The 19137-nt window shown below is 25.9% G+C and overlaps 1 protein-coding gene across 2 annotated transcripts; it reads left to right on the forward strand.

The window, feature by feature from the left end:
* Window positions 1–230: 230 nt before the first annotated feature.
* LOC127281676 (uncharacterized) lies at window positions 231–17301 on the forward strand. 2 transcript variants are annotated; one of them, XM_051305518.1, is made up of 6 exons: window positions 234–695; window positions 1858–2006; window positions 2088–2334; window positions 6565–7586; window positions 10433–10734; window positions 13077–17301. In XM_051305518.1, the coding sequence occupies exons 1-6, from the start codon at window positions 632–634 to the stop codon at window positions 13147–13149; spliced, it is 1857 nt and encodes a 618-aa protein (XP_051161475.1). In that variant the 5' UTR covers window positions 234–631; the 3' UTR covers window positions 13150–17301. The 2 variants fall into 2 exon arrangements, with proteins under 2 accessions (XP_051161477.1, XP_051161475.1); XM_051305520.1 differs by lacking the exon at window positions 13077–17301 and having other exon boundaries at window positions 231–695; window positions 6565–7575; window positions 10433–10585.
* The last annotated feature ends 1836 nt before the right edge of the window (window positions 17302–19137 follow it).

Here is a 19137-nt window from a genome sequence, read left to right on the forward strand (position 1 = left end):
ACTAAAATAAATATTTTAGATTTGAAAAAAATTTTAATTTGAAAAATAAATACAATAAATTTTTCAAATTTAAATTTTTCAATAATGTAGATTTCATATTTACCGTCTGTACGTATAATAAAAATACCTCCTTACGTTAGAGACTTTCTGAAATACATTTCGCATTATAGTTTCCCAAAAAAATCCATTAGATGTCACTAGTCGTTATATCCTCGACACGGATACCTTAATCGATCACACTGGTTGGTCGTCGTCGGCTGTTCCCGTTTCCATTGACAGAAAGGACGTCACTACTCAGAAGAAGTGGAACTATCCTAAAACCTATATATATATACATATATATATTGCTAACCAGGAATAATGTGGTACAGTGGTGGAAGTGTTAGTTTCATTTGTCAGGGTGATCCGTGACATAATTTTCAATGTCAGATGACAATTGTCATCGAGAATGACAAAATAAGAACGATAATGCGTTGTTAAATGTGAAAAGAAAAGAATAACATACACGCACACATTCGTTATAGGGCAAAAAAAAAAAAAGAAGACGTGAACATATTCTGTTTGTTGCGCTTATCAAAAAAAAAAGAAGGAAAAAAAAACGACAGGATTATGATGAGATAACAATTGCAGAATGAGGTACAGAAGCAGAGACCTTTTCGGTTATGCAGTCTTTACCCTGATTCTGCAACTTAAAGGTAAGTTTTTTTTTTAATAGAGAAAATAAAACTTTATATATATATATATTTCTTATCAGAATTATCATTGACCAATTCAACAGTCCCAGGAAAAGTAGGCCAGAGCCATGTGTGTGTGATGAAAGAAAATATTATGTCCCTTCGAAAGGTCATAAACACACACTATAGAATAATATTTCCAAATATATTCACTAAAAAACTCGTCTTTTTTTTTTATTATTCATAATTCGTGTATAAAATTATTTTTCAGTATTTTGTTTACATTTATTCTTTTTTTTGTGGTAATTTATAAAATTCTTAATTTTTCTTTTAAATTTTCTAAAATTCTCATGTTTTTATTAATTCTTTTTCAAATTTTTTCTAAAATTCTCTTGATTTTTTTTTGTCCTAAAATGTTCGATTTTTTTAAACAGTGAAAAAAAAATTCAAATTTAAATTCTCAAAAATCCCAAATTTTCCTTTTATTTTAGAAAAAATCTCAAAATTTATTTATCAGTTAATTATTTAATTCTTAAATTTTTTCAAAATTATTTTTTTTTATTACTACGGGAACGTTATAGTTATTTATTTTTTTTATTAATAACAATTTTAGTAAAATTGGGGAAATTTTAAGTCAGGGAATTTTTTTCCCTAAAGTTGTTTTTCTACTTAAATAACAATAAAAAATTATTATTAATTATTATTATTTATTTATTATTAATTATTATTATTATTAAATTATTATTAAAATTAATTATTTTTTTACAATAAAAATACAAATGAAATTAATAGGTATTTAATTATTATTAAACCCAAAAAAAATTATTTCTTTGTTTCAAACAAATTATCTTTGATTCAAAAAAAAAAATTATCTTCGTTTTAAAGAAATTTTTTCTTTAATTCAAATAAATTTTTCTTTGACCCCATTTCAATGATAGAATTTCTTTCATTTAATACACAAATTTTTTTCAAAGAAAATTTCTTTTAATCAAAAGAAATTATTTAATTATTATTATTAAGTTTTTATGTTTTATATTTAAAAAATTAATCATTGTTTCAAGTATTAATAATTGAAATTATATATTGCATAACTGAAAAAATTGTTTTCGTCATTATAAAGGATTAATTGCATATATATATATATATAGTTACTAATTATTTTATGTAACATTCTATTTTGCAGGCTGTGTCGAATGCAGTGCTTCATGTAAGGATTCGCAGGGACGTTCTTATGAAACTGGTTTTCATTATGTCCCTGGTCCTGATCCTTGTACACTCTGTATTTGCGACAATGGCAATCCAAATAGGTGTAAAGCTATTATTTGTACACAGGTAATAATAATAATAATAATAATAATAATAATAAATTCTTTCATTTCGTTCAAGAAACAAGTTTTATTTCTTTTTTTTCAGGAGACACTTCCTAAACAAGACTGCAGATCATTTAAATTTGGTAACACATGTTGCGAATTCATCTGTATGGATGATACATTGTCTTCCGGATCGAATGAAAAAACTGAAGGCGATGGTACTGCAATTTCAGAGGGCAATGGAAATTATGACACTGGTTTACGTTTAGTTGCCAGTTGCATTACAGCCGTTCTATCATTGAGTCTTCTATTTTTTTTAATTCACCGTCTACGACAACGAAAAATAAGAGGTACATCTCATATATGTTAATTAAAATCTTACTTTAATGTATAAGCTAACAATGATAAACGTAACTAGTTTAAGCTGCACTGTTATTATCAAATAATAGTTTGCGAAGAGTATTAAAAAATTTCGACAATGAATTATCAAAAAAAAAGTCAAGGTCCTTGGAAAAATTAAGAGATAATTTACATATGTGACGCTCCACGAGAGAAGGGACCTATCCCCGAAATAACATTAGGCTCAGGTTTCCGTGCATCGTACATGAAAACTAAGCCTAATATTATTACGGAGATAGGTCCCTTTTCTCGTGGAGCGTCACATATTCTATTGTAGATATTTCATGATAGTATACGTTCGAGAATAAGTCAAAGTAAACGATGAGACATATCGTAATAGTCGCGTAGGAGCTGAAAATTAACTAATGCTAGAACTTGAGAGCAATCAAATTTACCACTAAAAAATTTTGAATAAGAAAAGTAAAAGAAATCGCGATGAGATTGTAGGAATATTAAAAGTTGATCTTATTACTGTAATCATGGCAAAATCTATCAAAAAAAAGTACCAATTTGTCTCGCAGCAAATCTCAAAACTTTTTTTCGTCGTATTAGGTCCACCATTTTAAATTATTATTAAAATCTAACATTATATTCATAATCAGCGTTCTCAAAAACTCCTGAGTAATGTAATGAGATTCAAAATACTCTGGTGAATTTTTTCAATTTCACCGCCATTTTGAATTTGCAAAAACATCGCCTAAATGTTTAACGTGCAAGACCTTCATATACATGTATACAAACACGGTCCCCATGGGACATGGGGTCAAGAGTTAATGCCTGACCTGCACCGATGACGCAGAATTTCTTCCAGTCACCTGCCAATTGACAATGCGACCGACCTAAGTCACGATTGCCACTCTTGGTGAGAGCCGGAACCTTTCCAATCCCTGGAAACTCTGCAAGTTTCCACCCGAGTTGAGTTAATGCAACTCACACACCAAATGCGAAAGACGTGTGCACAACGTGCTAACGCACGCTAACCCCAAGCGATGTGGGCTGTAACGACTGCCACCACAAATCCATACCCAATACCTGGTGGAGACCCAGGAAGGTTTCCTGGGCTTCAGACACGTCACGTGGTACCAATCTACTCAGGTATGAGTACCACTTTCCAGTATCCGGGGAACTGGAGGCCATACTGGCGTCGGTTACGGTGTAAATACAAGAACATGCACCACATATATGCCAAGACCAACCGGAAGGTAGTGATTTCCGAAAGACTCTGAACTAGTTCAGGTCAAGGCAAGCGGCAACACGTGCTGAAGCCACCATCCTTTACCATTAGCCTGTTGGAACATCACGATTGAACCATTCGGTATTTTGGGATGCTTATTAACCAATGTTACACAGGTTTGTTAATTGTTGGCAGCAACGAGATTGATGCCAGAAAAACTCTAAAGCAAACCTCCTCAGACAATAACAGTTGCAAGTATAACATAGACCACCGTCCTTTACCATTACCATTACGGGAGTTCACTATCATCACCGTAGCTTTTGGGACGCATTCTTAATTATCCGACTCGCACGGATCGCATTGAGGACGGACGAACAAATATTTGACTTGCATGAACGCCTCTGCACTGCCAGCCCCTAGCTGGGACTCCGCTTTCGTTCCAGCAGGGAGTACCCTTTAGTCGCCTCTTACGACACGCGGTAACCTACGGGGGCCCTATTCTGATGCCGGGGCCACCACGGCGGGAATTTGCAAAAACAGACATGATATTCGTAATCAGCGACCCCGAAAACCCCTTTGGATACTGTTTTAAACGAATCCGATGAATTTTTAAATTTTTGTGCCGCCATATTAAATCCGCCATTTTGGATTTTTAAAAACTGACATCGTAATCAGCATTCCAAAATCTTTAAAAATGATATATGATGAGGAATTATTATTACGATAGTTAATTTGTACCTTAATGGGTTAAATAAATTTTACAATTCTAACATAAAAATTTTATTCAAGATGTTAGTTGTTTTTGGTAAAAATCCTCATTCAAAATCAAAACCCAAAATATTTTCTGTTAGTGGGTGAGTATGGCTCGTGATTGAACGAAGGGTTTTTGAAAAGAATTAAATTTGAATTTTTGGCAGCGTTTTATATCAAAATGTACAACTTTTAGCACCATTTACACCGTGAAAAATCTGTTCTAATCAACAGAAAACAAAACCTTTCTTTCAATCACGAGCCATACTCACCCACTAACAGAAAATATTTTGGTTTTTGATTTTGAATGAAGCAGTCCAAAAATATCGTGACCACCGCAAAATCAATTTTTTCGGATGGGGCCTCAAAGGAACTGTTGCAACGGCCCTGTTTTTGAATATTTTTTTTCAAAAATTTTATGAATTATTTATATTATAGTGTATTTTAAGAAACCAAAGTGTTCAAAGAAAAAAATAATTTATTATATGAAAAAAAATTTTTTTTTCAAAACATACATTTTCTGCCAGTTTTGACCCATGTAACCCCTTAAATACAATATGGATTTCCACTCTCATTTAATAATTTTAAATAAAAAAATAATAAAAATTGTAATTGTATTCTATTGTATTTAAATCTGATGAGGCCCGACGTTGACGGGCGAAAGCTCATTTAATAAGAATTTTTAAAAATAAAATGTAGATTTTTACCAAAAATAACTAATATCTTGACTAAATTATGTAAATCCAAAAAAATTATCATCTATACTAATAAAAATTTTATTTTTTATTTCTTTACTTAGTTAATCATATGTTAATATAAAACTTAAAATGAAAATTTTTAGATCAACGTTCAATAAAATTCTAGAAAACAATAGACCCTTTTTAATGACGGTCGACACCCAAAAACTCAGGTATTGCGAAACAATCATAAGAGGAGAAGCCGAAGTCTCTCTCTCTCTCTCTCTCTCTCTCTCTCTCTTATTCAGGTAGCGATAAATTGGATTGCCTACCTCACTTTATTTCAAGAAAAACAACATAAGATTCTCTCTGTCATTTAACGCAAAAATTTAACGCTTTTCTTTCTTTATCTATCACAAAGAAATAACATAAGAATGTAGTCTTTGTTTGAAATCTTTTTTCCTCTTCTGTCTAATGAAAATAGCATAAGAATGTCTTGCTCTTGCCTAATTTGCATATCTACTTGTTTCATATAGTAAGGATTCGAGAAAGGATAATTAGTTAAATTAATAAATAAAGCAGGTTGAGTATACACAGTCTGAAAATAACTCCCAAACAGTTTTGCTATGCCCTTATTTGTACTACTTTAAGTAATATCATCCAGGTAGTCTATTAGTTTTTTTCGAATTATTTACATAAGACCAGGATCTGAAGTGATAGATTTTTCAGTTTCGCATAGGTATTTGTTATAGGCAACTACGTGATAAAGCATTACACTAGGATCGCAGGTTTAAAAAAAATTTTATAATCTGAAACGTAATTTAGTTTTTTTTTTATAATTCAACTAAGAAATCTTTTTACACTGAAACTCCCTAAGGTGAGTTCTCTAAAGGTGAGAACGTGACGGGGGGTTAAGTGGATGGGCGGGATGGACAGCAGTAATCTCAAAACAGAGGCGTTCGATTTTAATGCTCCAGAATCCCCCATTTCAATAATCACGAAAATAAGTGAGAAAAAGTGTAATAATTTCTTAAACATAGAAGTGAAGGCAGAAATTTTAAAAGAAATAAAAAAAGGAGGTTGAATGACAGATTTTAAATACGCAGCATTAGTTGCAGTAGTTATTTTAGAGTAATGTCATCGCCTTTAATGTTTAAAGTGCAGAATCTCCCTATTAGAGTAATGTCAAAAGGAAAAACAATTTTAAACTAAATTGAGAAACCAGAAATATTAATTATAATCAGAACAGAAAATTTATCAATCTCTATATACCGCCAAACGGCTTCAAGGTCGAATTCTGAAGGTGAGAACCAAGTCTTTTTCATTCTCACCTTCGGTAGTTCCAGTGTAAGTTGAATCAAATTCTTAAGGTCATTTGAAAACCATATTGGAAAGTTAGATTCTGGATATATTATGCTTTGTAGGTAGAAAAAATCATTAAGTGCTTCAAACCAATTTATGTTGAATAATAAGTTACTTATGCCCACGACATTTGCGTTTATAGTAATATTTTATATGGTGTTGACTGATAAAATAGAAATTTTAGTTGAAACTAAAATCAGCATATTTTTTTTCGGTAGTTTGCGTAGCAGGACGACAAAATCGACAAGTGTCAGAGGATCAAAGAAGTTTGGGTAGTATGGGCTATTTAGAAAGAGGTGGTTTACAGCATGGTGTTCCAATGGAGGATATGCCATGTGGTGGTACATATCCATTATGGAAACCACCGGGAAATTATTTCCCCCGCGGTGAAGCACCACCACCATATGAGGAAGCCGTTGCAGCAGCGCGTGCTGAACAAGTTTTACTTTCCACAAGTCCTCACGCTTTATCGCCATCAAATTTCCCAAGTACTTATCTAACAAGTCACAGCAGTAATTCAAGTATGGCACTTGTTAGCAATAGTCAAAATGGATTACCCGCAAGTTCGCCGACACTTTCGTGCAACAATAATAATGGTGCCAGTACATCACCTTTGATACCTACCTCAAATAGACCCCTAAGTAGTCCGGGTGCCCATTCAAATTGCTATCAACTAAGTCAAAGTGAATCAGCATCAACGGGCCTTTACGCTGGCACATCAACAACAAGTTTCACCATGGGTACAAATACCTATGAAAATTTACCAGCCAACAATATCACACCGCAGAATTCAGCTGTTTCGAGTAATATGCTACTTTTACCAAATTCACATTCATCAGTTCCAAAGACTTATCAACAACAACATAATCATCATCATCATCATCATCAACATCATCATACGACTCTTCCGCGACAAGGTGGAGCATTTACGATATCGGCAACATTACCAAATTCAGGTGCATCGACACATCGTACAATTCCAAGATCATTGGCAACAACTGGCAGTCTCAGGCTTAGACGTGAATTTATGATGCATCAGCCAATTGCACCACTTTTCGATGCACCACCAAAGTGCACTTCACCGGAACGTTCGCCACGATCAGCACCACCATCACTGCCAATTACCGATAATGCCATTCGATCGGACACACTTTATGAGGATGTCCTTGCGTCGAAGGCAACTGGCTCTCAAGCTGAGGGGAAACCACCTGAGATCACACCTTTAATGTGTAATTATAAGGTTGGTCATTATTTTTTTTATTTTATTTGGAAAAATTTATAATAAAACTGATAGTTTATATCGATATTTATAATATACATTAGGGTGGTCCTAAAAAATTTTTTTTTCTAATTTTAACCATTCCCGCCCCACATTTTGTTATAAATGGAAAAAAAGAGATACTTATTTTTTTGTTTCGATTTTAATCAAAATTTAATGGTACCTCAGAGCACTTGAAGTTTTACGTGCATTTTACATGGGGAAAAAACACTTTTTCGTGAATTTACTGTCAAAAATCAATATTTTTTGACCGGACTACTCTACTTTTCTTCAGAAATTTTCGAAGAATAACACACAACAAATGATTTATAAAATTTTTAATGTTAACTATTTTTTAAACGACCTCAACACAGTGGTTCTCGAGCATCGACAGGTTCGACTAAAATGAATCCAAAAATTGACTGAACAAGCTTTTAGAAGCATATTCATTCTTAATATTAATATTTTAATTTATTCTTTAGAATAATTGGCCATTTTATCTATAATATTTATTATAATACCACCTTCAGCTGACCCCAGGAACAACGACGTGGACGTAGTGGTATAATAGTCACATTTTTTTTAATTTAATTTTTTTTTAAAAGTTTTTTTTGTTTTTGTCTTTTTTTATAAATGAACCTTCTGAATCTTAATTTAAATAAGATTTGATGAAAACTCGACAACTGCCAATGCTTTTCTCTATTTTAAAATAAGTTCTCATGAGGAGAACCGGAAGAAAATATGTGCACCTTGCGGTCAAAAAATTGCTTTTGAAAAAGTTAAACCAAAAAAGTTTCTTATAAACGAAAAGTTAACTAATCTAATTAAAAAATTTATCAACAGTAGTTTTAATTTCAATGATAAAAAATTTCCATTGAGCTTACAAATTTCAGAGAAGTTAAAAATTCATGTACTCTTGGCACATTTAAAAGACTCACTGTAGTTTTTAAATATTATTTGGCTATGCACATGGTCAGAGCAAGCAGGTGAATTAATCCACCGCGAGTTTTTAAAATTCTGGGAGCGGTACAAGATTAATATTATTACTGACTCTTCCTATTCATTGAGGCTGAAGAAGACAGTTGTCGAGTTTTCATCAAAACATATTTAAATTAAGATTCAGAAGGTTCATTTATAAAAAAAGACAAAAACAAAAAAAACTTTTAAAAAAAAATTTAATTAAAAAAAAATGTGACTATTATATCACTACGTCCACGTCGTTCTTCCTGGGGTCAGCTGAAGGTGGTATTATAATTATATTATAGATAAAGTGGCCAATTATTCTAAAGAATAAATTAAAATATTAATATTAAGAATCATAAAACGTAATTTTGAGTTTTTTCGAAAAAACGATCAGCTAGGATTTTATAAAAAACAGTTTTTACATCTAGGAACAGTCCTCTAAAAGCTTGTTCAGTAAATTTTTGGATCCATTTTAATAAGACCTGCGGCGATGCTTGAGGACTACTGTGTCAAAGTGCCCTAAAAAGGCAAAAAAATGTAATATATAAAAAAATTGCTTATTACTTTCTATCTGTTTATCTCTTTAGCAAAATTTGTTATTCTTTAAATAAAACTAGTATTTCTATTTGTATTTGCAATAAAATTAAACTTATTTAAATTAAATCATCATTTTTTTCTTTAACTATTCTCAAATTCAACCAGAAAAATAGTATTTTTTCCTAATTTTTTTTTTAACTTTCATTGCTTTTTTTTATTAAAAAATACAACAATTTTTAAACAAAACAATATTTAAATAAATTAATTTTCTTACTTGATTAATTAATTCTTTGTTCATAAGAAATTTGAGCAAGATTTTTTGAAAAATTTAAAAAAAAATGTAAAAATCAATGTATATTTTAAGAAAAGTTATCAAGTAGCAAAAATAATTTATTTAAACAATTGGTAATTTTTTGTTGACTAATTGTTGTATCTTTCAATTAAAAAGCAATAAATGTTGATAAGTTAGGAGAAAAAAGTATTTCTAGAAATTAATTTGAGAATAGTTAAATAGCAAAAATTAAAAATTGTTTAAATAATTTTAAAAATTTATACACTGACAAACAAAAATACTAGTTTTAATTAAGGAATAACTAAATCTGCTAAATAAATAAACAGGAAGAAAATAATAAGCAATTTTTTAATATATTACATATTGTTTCACTTTTTAGGGCACTTTGAGGTCGTTTAAAAAATAGTTAACATTAAAAATTTTATAAATCATTTGTTGTGTGTTATTCTTCGAACATTTCTGAAGAAAAGTAGAGAAGTTCTGTCAAAAAATATTGGTTTTTGACATTTTGACAGTCAATTTACGAAAAAGTGTTTTTTTCCCCCATGTAAAATGCTCGTAAAATTTCAAGTGCTCTGAGGCACCATTAAATTTTTATTAAAATCGAAACAAAAAAATTCTTATCTCTTTTTTTTCATTTATAACAAAATATGGGGCGAGAATGGTCAAAATACGAAAAAAAAATTTTTTACGACCACCCTAATATACATGTTTGATATTTTCTTTTATAACATGGGGATGTATTACTAATCCCCATACTGAATTTTTTGAAATTTCTACGGTTTTGAAATTAAGCTCGAATTTCTGTTACCGAATTTTATAAAGTAGAATTTAAATAATTGAATTTATATATTTAAGAATTTTTATTTAACTAAACTTTTTATACAACAGATTATTTTGTTCATTGAATTTTTATTAAATATAATTTCTATTTAGTAGAATTTTTTTTTTAAACAAAATTTCTACTTATAGTCGAATTTTTAAATAGCAGAATCCGACAGAAAAAGTTAAAAATAAATATATAATTAATTTTTAGCCACCATTGGCAGCGAGTAATGACATTAATCAAGATGGAAGTTTCGATTCGGTGACGTGCACTTGCAGCATGCAAGTTTTACCACCGTTACACGATGAAGCCGATGATTATCGTAGCGAGTGTGAAAATTGCAAGAGTGCTACTGGTTCTCGATATTATTTAGACAACGAGGATGAATTGGTGACATCACCTCATGAAACAATGACGCTACAAAGAAGACCTGAAGAAACTGCCTCGAGTGCAACACCTCAATATTATCGGACATCACTCACACTTCCGACAAGTACTCGTCAACGATCAAGGTAATTAATTTAATTGTATACATATTTTTATGAAACTGAATTGATATTTTATCCGAATTAACACTAAATTAAACTTCCATTTAACGAAATTATTTTATCAGATTTTCATTTAACAGGCCTCGGATTATACGACTTTTTCCGATTTTTTTTTTTTTTTTTTTGAAAATATAATTTTTTTTTATTAATTTCAAGTATAATTCCTCTGAAATTCAAATATTTATGATTTTTATAATATCCTTCGAAAATTTAATTATCCGAAAACATTATTTAATTAAAAACTTTTAAAGTTCAATTTTTTCTTTGTAATTTCTAAAAAAAAATTCTTCAACCACAGAAATCAGAGGAAATTTCAATCAAAAATCACTTGAATTTCAACAGTGCAACAGTATTATAGAATAGGCATTATAATAAGTAGCATAGTAAGGAATAAAATAAAAATTAGAATAATTTAGTAACAAATATTTTTTTAATATTTTTTTTTTTTAAAGAAATTTTTTTTTATAGATGGCTTTTATAATTAAAGTCAGCAAAGCAACAATGACTAAATAAAATAAAAGGAAAACCAATGATAAGAAAAATTGAAAAAGTAAAATTAAATGTGGAAAGATATTTATTTCATAATAAAAAAAAATATAGTAGAGGAAGAGGAACCGTTTCCTCTATTCGTAAAAATCAACGGAATAATATATATATTTAATTAAATAAGAATAAGAAATGATATAATATTAGTGAAATCCTCGGACTGAGAGCTTATAAATGCTTCATCAATTCTATAAATTTTAATTATTGTTTTCAACTCTATAAAATTTAATTATTTTCTTAAATTTAACAAAATCTTGTGAAAATCAATGATTTCTGAAAATTTTAAATGTAACTCTTCAAAAAATTCAAACATTATTAATAATTTTTATGATATTCTTCAAATATTCAATTATTTGAAAGAATTTTTTAATTAAAAACTTTTGAAATTCAATTTTTGTTTGCAATTTCTAATAAATTCTTCAGCAACAAAACTTACCGATAATTTAAATTCAAAATTATTTAAAATTCAATTATTTCCAAAAATTTCAAATTAAAACCTTCTGAAATTTAATAATTTCTAAAACTTTTCCATCTAAAATTTTATGAAATTTAATCATTTTAACTATAACTTCTCCGAAATTTAATTATTTTTAATGATTTTTATAATATTCTTCAAAAATTCAATATTCTGAAAGCATTTTTCAATTCAAAAATTTAAAGTTCAATTTTTATCTGTAATTTGTAAAAAAAAAAAAAAATTTCAACTGAAATTACAAAAAATTTCAATAAAAAATCACTTGAATTTCAATTATTTTCAAAAATCTGAATTGTAAATCTTTAAAAATTCCATTATTTGATAAATTATTTTCAATTTCGTATAATTAAATTATTTTTCTAAATTTAACAAACCCTTTTAAAACTCAATTATTTCTAATAATTTTAAATATAACTCTTCCAAAATTCAATTATTTTTAATAATTTTAATATTTCTTTAAAAATTCAATTATTTAAAAAAGTTTCAAATAAAAACTCTAAAATTGAATTGTTGTCTGAAATTTAAAAAAAAAACTGCAACAGTTTAAATTTCCAGACAAATTAATTTCTTTAAAATTTTTTGCAATTCAGTTTTAAAAAAAAAATTAATTTAAAAATCTGTAAAACTTAATTATTGTTATTTTATTGAATTATTAATATTTTTTTTTATTTATACCAAAATTATTGAATTTGAATTTTTAAAATTTGTACTACTTAAAATTACAATTATGAAAATTTGTCTTAGTTCGATTTTGAAATTATCGAAATAAATTTTTTTAATAATATTTAAAAATAATAAATAAGGAATTAATAAAATGAATTTAATATCTATAATAACATTAGTAATTTAAAGTAAAATATTTAATATTTAGTAACATTAGTTATTTAAATTAAAATATTTATTAACTAATTAAATTTAATTAAAATTAAAAAAATCGTCTTTTTCGACCTCTTTTGTAATGTAAATCGACTTTTTTTGCGTCTTAAAGACGATCCGGGGCCTGATTTAACAGAATTAGCACTTATAAGAAATAAAGACTCAGCGAAGTAGAAATTAAACAATGACGATTAAGTTAAATATAAACTCAATTTAATAATAAATTTAAAATTCAGTAAAATCTTTTTTAAATATAACTTTTTCTATCACATAAATGCTTGTAGAATAGAATTTTTTTTTTCAAATTTTATTTTAATAAAAATTTTTTTTATTATTTTCCAGTCACATTCAATGATAATATTATTTTTATATTTCGACAATATAGAAAGAAAGAAATTTTTATTTTCAGGAGCGCTGGTACTCGAGGAAATTGGTTTAGTTCAATGCCAGAAAGCTCCACAGAATCTTCAGATGGTGAATAAAAAAAAAACAAAAATGAATACCATCAGTGAGAGGATTAATTCCAAAAATGAAGATTCACAAAACCTACCTGTATGATATATGTGAGTGCCAAAAAAAAAGAACTAAAAGTTACCAAAATTAGTACCCGGCATCGTTCTTAAACAGTCATTTTTAGAAGCAAGAGGCAAACTTAAGCTTTCCAGTTTTCTAGCAGTATTGCGATTCAGGGTACTATATTGTATCGATTAAAAAAAAAAATTGAGATAGATGTGCAGAAAGCAGGAACTCCACAAACATCTTACTAATCGAATTTATCTTCTTAAAGTCCTCTAAATTAAAAATTTTATTCTTCCTTACAATTTAACAAGTAAGCAAACTAATAAATTATTATAATAATTATTTATTATAATTATTACATTCTAATTATTATAATATATAATTTTTTACACAATAATATAATTATATATTATAATTATTATATTCAAATAATAATAATTATTATTATATTATTAATCATAATATTATTTACAAAAAGAATGATAATTGAAAAAAAATTAATTATTTTTTCTATAGAAATTTTTATTTTTTTATAATGTGTACATATATATAAAAGAAAACAAAGTCTCTTTCATATTAAATAATTTCTTTAAATCACAAATAATTTTTACACGACGAAAGATGTTTGTGAAATGCCTAGTCATTATATAATATTGGTCTTTTCGATATAGAGAGAAAATACTAATATACAATTTATTTAAAAAAAAAAAAAAAAAAAAAAAAAAAGCGGAAAAAAATAAATTTCAATCAACGATTGGAAAGTAGATAACGTTAAAAAGTTACCGAATCGAATAAAAATGTATCAATACCAAAAAAAAAAAAAATATATTATTGAAAGAAAAAAAGAGAAAGAAAAAAAAAAGAAGAACCGAGCGTCTTTATTGACGCGTGTACGTGAAATCAGATTTTATCATTTTCGAATTAAAATAAAAGTAGTTGTTATAGGTATATATATATATATTAGTATTTAATAGTGAGTGTTAGGATATCGAGAAAGTACAATTTTTCAAAACGCGAAAATCATTTGCGATTATATGGTGTTCATCAAGACGTTATCGTTATTGAAAACTGATTTTATTAGAAAAATATTCTTTTTCTTTCGAAAAAGTAAAAGGAAAAAAAAATTAAGAAGTTTAAAAGTGTATAATACTTATAGAAATCTTTTCAAAATTCAGACTTGAATTCTATTTCAGTGAATTTTTTTCACTTTTTTTATTTTAATATACAAAGGTCAATCTATTATATTTCCACCAAAATTGAGGCCTTTTCTAAAAAAAAATTCTATTTTTAATATTTTTGTAGAAATAATCGTAAATATTCTAATAATTCATATTTAACAATGATTTTCTAAAATTTTACATTAGAACATTTAATATTATTTCTACAAAAATATTAAAATTTTAAAAAAAGGCCTCAACGGCTTTGATCGAAATATAATAGACTGACCCAGAAAGGCACTGGAAAAAAAAATTATTTCTTATTTATAATATTGCTCGACTATTATTTAGAAAATATTTTTTCGTTGCTAGTAAATATTTTTTAATTAAGATAAATTTTTAATAAAATTTTTATTTTATTTAATGTAATTAAAACGATCGTTCATTTATTTCAAAAAATATTTTTAAATTATTTAGTTTTTCCCATTTGATTACATTTTATTTTATAAAAAAATTAGTTAAACAAAAAACATATTTACTAAATAATAGTTGCGATTATTATAATTTATATTTTTATAATTATAATTTATATTTTTTATTTTTATAATTTATAATTTTTTTCATTTATTGGAAAAAAATTTTTATTACTTTTCATTTTTAACAATAAATTTCTGAGTTTTCTTTAAAAAAAAAAAAAGGAGTGAAATTTTTCAAATTAATTTTGTGAAATTGAGAAACTTTTTGAAAAATAAAAAAACTTCCTTGGAAATTTGACTAGAGTGAAATAATAAAATCTTGATACTTGTTTATCATCCTCTATAATTATTATAAAGCTATTAAAAAAAGTGTAGCGTCTACATCATCTCTTTCCAATCTAGAAATCTTCTCTTGTGCACCTTAAATAAAAAAAATAAAAATAAAAATAAAAAAATAAGCTATTAAATCGATATACTCTCACAACTATCTATAGTGGACTGTGAAAATAAATGGATAAATCATTATTCCGCAAATGAGAATTCATCAGATTTGCTTACGATAATTTATTAAAAACATTTAAGACTAAAATAATATTTTTTAACTTTTATATTTTTTTATTAAATATTTAGAATTTCATTTTAATGAAAAAAAAAAAAATTTTTAAATTAATCTATTCTTATTTTTTACTATTCATTTTACTTAATTATATCTTTTAATTCTTTTTTTAAAAATAAAATTTCAATTTTGCATTTAATATTTTTTAATTTTAATTCACTTAATTAAAATAATCACAATATATTGTAAATATTAATTAATTATTTTCTTCTGAAATTGAAAAAAAGTTCATTAATTTTGTATAAAAAGAAACTTATTTTTGTTAATTGTAATTTTTTTAATTTTATTAAAATCTAATTAACTTAAAGAAATTTAAAAAAAAAATTGTACTTACTTATTTCTAGTTTAAAATTAGCATTTGTCTTTTCAGTGTCATTCAATATTTATATATATAAATGTGTTCGCGAGTTGAATAAAGAGAAATCGATAAAACAAATTTGATGAAAGTCTCAAACGCAATCCAGTGAAACGGGAACAAATAATGTAAACAATATTTATTACTGTTTGCAAATAATTATCAGTATTATTTATTATTTCATTATTATTATTATTTTTTTTTTTTTTTTTTTTTTGAATGAAATCCTTAGCTTGATATTATGAAAACACAAAAAAAATGAGAATAATAATTTAAAAATGTTTTTTTAAGGTCCAATTTAAAAAAAAAAAAAATTATCGACTCTGAGTTGTAATTAAAGTAAGATGATGACATTTTACATGAAAGAAAGGCTGTTGTATTATCTTGTTGATGCGATAAAATAGGGAAAAAATTTTTTTTTTTATTGTGGAAAATAGATCTGGTTTTTTTTGTAATTGCCATAAAAAGAAAAACATTGGTTTTTGTCGTGTCAACTTGATATATTGCTCAGTGGTTTATATTTTGTGAGACAGGCATCGATAATAATTAAATGGAGAAAACAAAAGAAAGAATATAATGAGATGCATGATTATTTTATTTTTTTCCTATTATAGTATGTGAATTTATTTTTGCAATTTATCTATATAAGGTACATATTTTTTTAAAAAATTATTTTATTCTTTTATTTTTAATATTTTTATTATTTCATTTTTAATATTTAAAAAATACTTTTTTACTTTTATTATTTTATTTTTAATATTTTAAAAATATTTTCTTACTTTTGATATTTTATTAATATTTTAAAACCTTTTGTATTAATATTTTCAAAATTAAAAATAAATTTACTTTTTAAGTTTTCTTTTAGAAGTTTGCAGCTTCAAAAAAAAAAAAAGAAAAAAAAACAATAAAATAATCCAACAAATTATTTTCACACTGCTAATTATATATTAATTTGGAGAAAAAAAATTATAAAATTAAATAAACATGCATCTCAAAAATACATGAATTCTATAAAAAAAAAAAAATATCATTGTACAAAGTTTTTTCTGATTGCATTATAATATTCTAAAGCTGAACTATTGTTATCAACTCTATCACGTAATGTTATTATATAACTACGTATTTAAGACAAGTGCTATTTTCTTTCGATTTTTATAAACATATATACATATATATATATTTATATTGTAAACGTTAAACGTCTATTATTAATATTATTATTATTATATATATATATATATACATTTCTCTATATGTTTAAAAAACAAAAACAATCCAAGCTTTAAATTATCATTTTATATTTCTATTTGATTGTATTTCGTCTAAGAAAAAATGTCAGCACAGTTAAACTAATGACACAAAAATTAATATTGATTATTATTAACATTTAGGATATTAAAAAAAAAAAATTAGTTACTTATTCTTACTCGCTCTTAGCAAAAAAAAAAAATAAAATAAAAAATTTCGATAATTTTTATTAAAAAAAAAAAAATAAAACAAAATAAAAAAAATACGCATAACTTTCCACACAAAATAGAATTATTGCATGTATACGTGTAAAGCATGTATGATTGTTATAAAAGAAAGAAGAAAAAAAATGAAACTCTATGTGATGTTCAGCTACCTGCGTTCTGTTACGATTTATTTGTATGTTGTGATAATATTATACATATTAAATAAATATATATTATATATAGAATCGTAAATCAGAAAATCGATAGTTGTATCGATAAAAGAAGTCTTAAAAAAATATAATTTTATATTTACTCACTAGTTACGAAGAAAAAAAAAATTAGAATATATTTCCCTCCCTCCCATTAATTTTTTTGACTCGAAGAAAAAGAATTGAATTTAAATTTTTTTAATTATAAAATAAATTGATTTTTTACCTATATATTTAGCTGTGAAAATTTGAATTAAAAAAATTTTTACATTGAAAAGAAAAAGAATTTTAAATATTTTTTCAAAATAATTTTTTTATTTTTGTTTTTGAAGAAAATTGAAAAAAAAATGTATAAAAGAAAAAAAAGACGAAAATAAAAAAAATAGAAAATTGAAAAGAAAAAAATGTGCTCGCTTTTTGAAAGTAACTAAATTTCATTGTCTCTTTTTCTCTGGTCAAATCAGACAAAATCTCTATTTAGATAAAATTTCAAATTAGATATGTAGAAAAAAATAATTATTTTCAAAAACAAAATTTATTATTATGTGTAGTACAATTTTTGCTCCAACAATCTTTAAATCTATGAAACATCGCACAAGTATCTATATATAAACAAATTATTATTATTATTATTTTTTTTTTTTTTGAAGAGACAATTTTTAGAATTTATTGAAACAACTATTGTATTTTTCAATGTACGACTATATATTATTACAAAAACTGCAGTGTGTTCTGCGAAAATGCTACAAGTTTAAAAGAAAAAAAAAAAAAAAAAATGTGTTCAGTATGTATATTGTATAACTCACTCCCCATTTGTGCCAAAATTTATTTCCTACAATAAAAAATGCTATCAATTTTTTTTTTTTTTTTTTTTTTTTTTTTTTTATTTTTTAGTCTATCAACTATGTACTATATCTGATGTTTCTTCTAAAAATATTTTTAAAAAAATTGTCTTCATGATTAAAGAGAAAGGAAATTGATTTTCAAAATTGAAATAATACCCAATAATATAAATTTCATATTTTTTCGTTAATTATAATGAAAAAAATATTATATATATGTAAGATAATCATTTTAATTATATATATAATAAAATTATTCATTTTGAATAATCAAATTCCTCACCTTATTTTTCTGCAGACGATTATGATAATTATCATATATGACAATTATTATGCATTTAATTTTAAAAAAAAATATATACACATTTGACTTGACACTTTTAGAAAATAGAAACAAAAAAAAATCTCTATTGAACTTACTTGTGTAGGTAAAAGAAAATATTACTCTATACAAATAAAAAGTCGAATATTCGAAAAATATATTAGTATTTTTATTATTATTATTAAAACGTCTGTCATATTGGATCCGCCATTTTGAATTTTTAAAATTCGATGCCAAATTCGTAATCTACGACCCCAAAAACAACCCCGAGTAGTAAGTTTCCGGTAAATTTGATAACTTTTTTTTAAGAACTTTTACTTTTTAAAAAATTCGCCGCCATATTAGATCAGCCATTTTGAATTTCAATAATCCGAAGTCAAATTCGTAATCAGCGACCCCCAAAAACCCTCTAGTAACTACTTTCAGGTCAATTAAATGAATTTTTAAAATTTTTTTGCCATATTGGATCAGCCATTTTGAATTTCGAAAATTCGATGCCAAATTCGTATTCTGCGACCCC

The sequence above is a fragment of the Leptopilina boulardi genome, unplaced genomic scaffold (genome assembly GCF_019393585.1).
Source record: "Leptopilina boulardi isolate dan_hultmark-lab unplaced genomic scaffold, ZJU_Lbou_2.1 LbouV2_273, whole genome shotgun sequence".
In the NCBI taxonomy this organism is placed as follows: Eukaryota; Metazoa; Arthropoda; class Insecta; order Hymenoptera; family Figitidae; genus Leptopilina; species Leptopilina boulardi.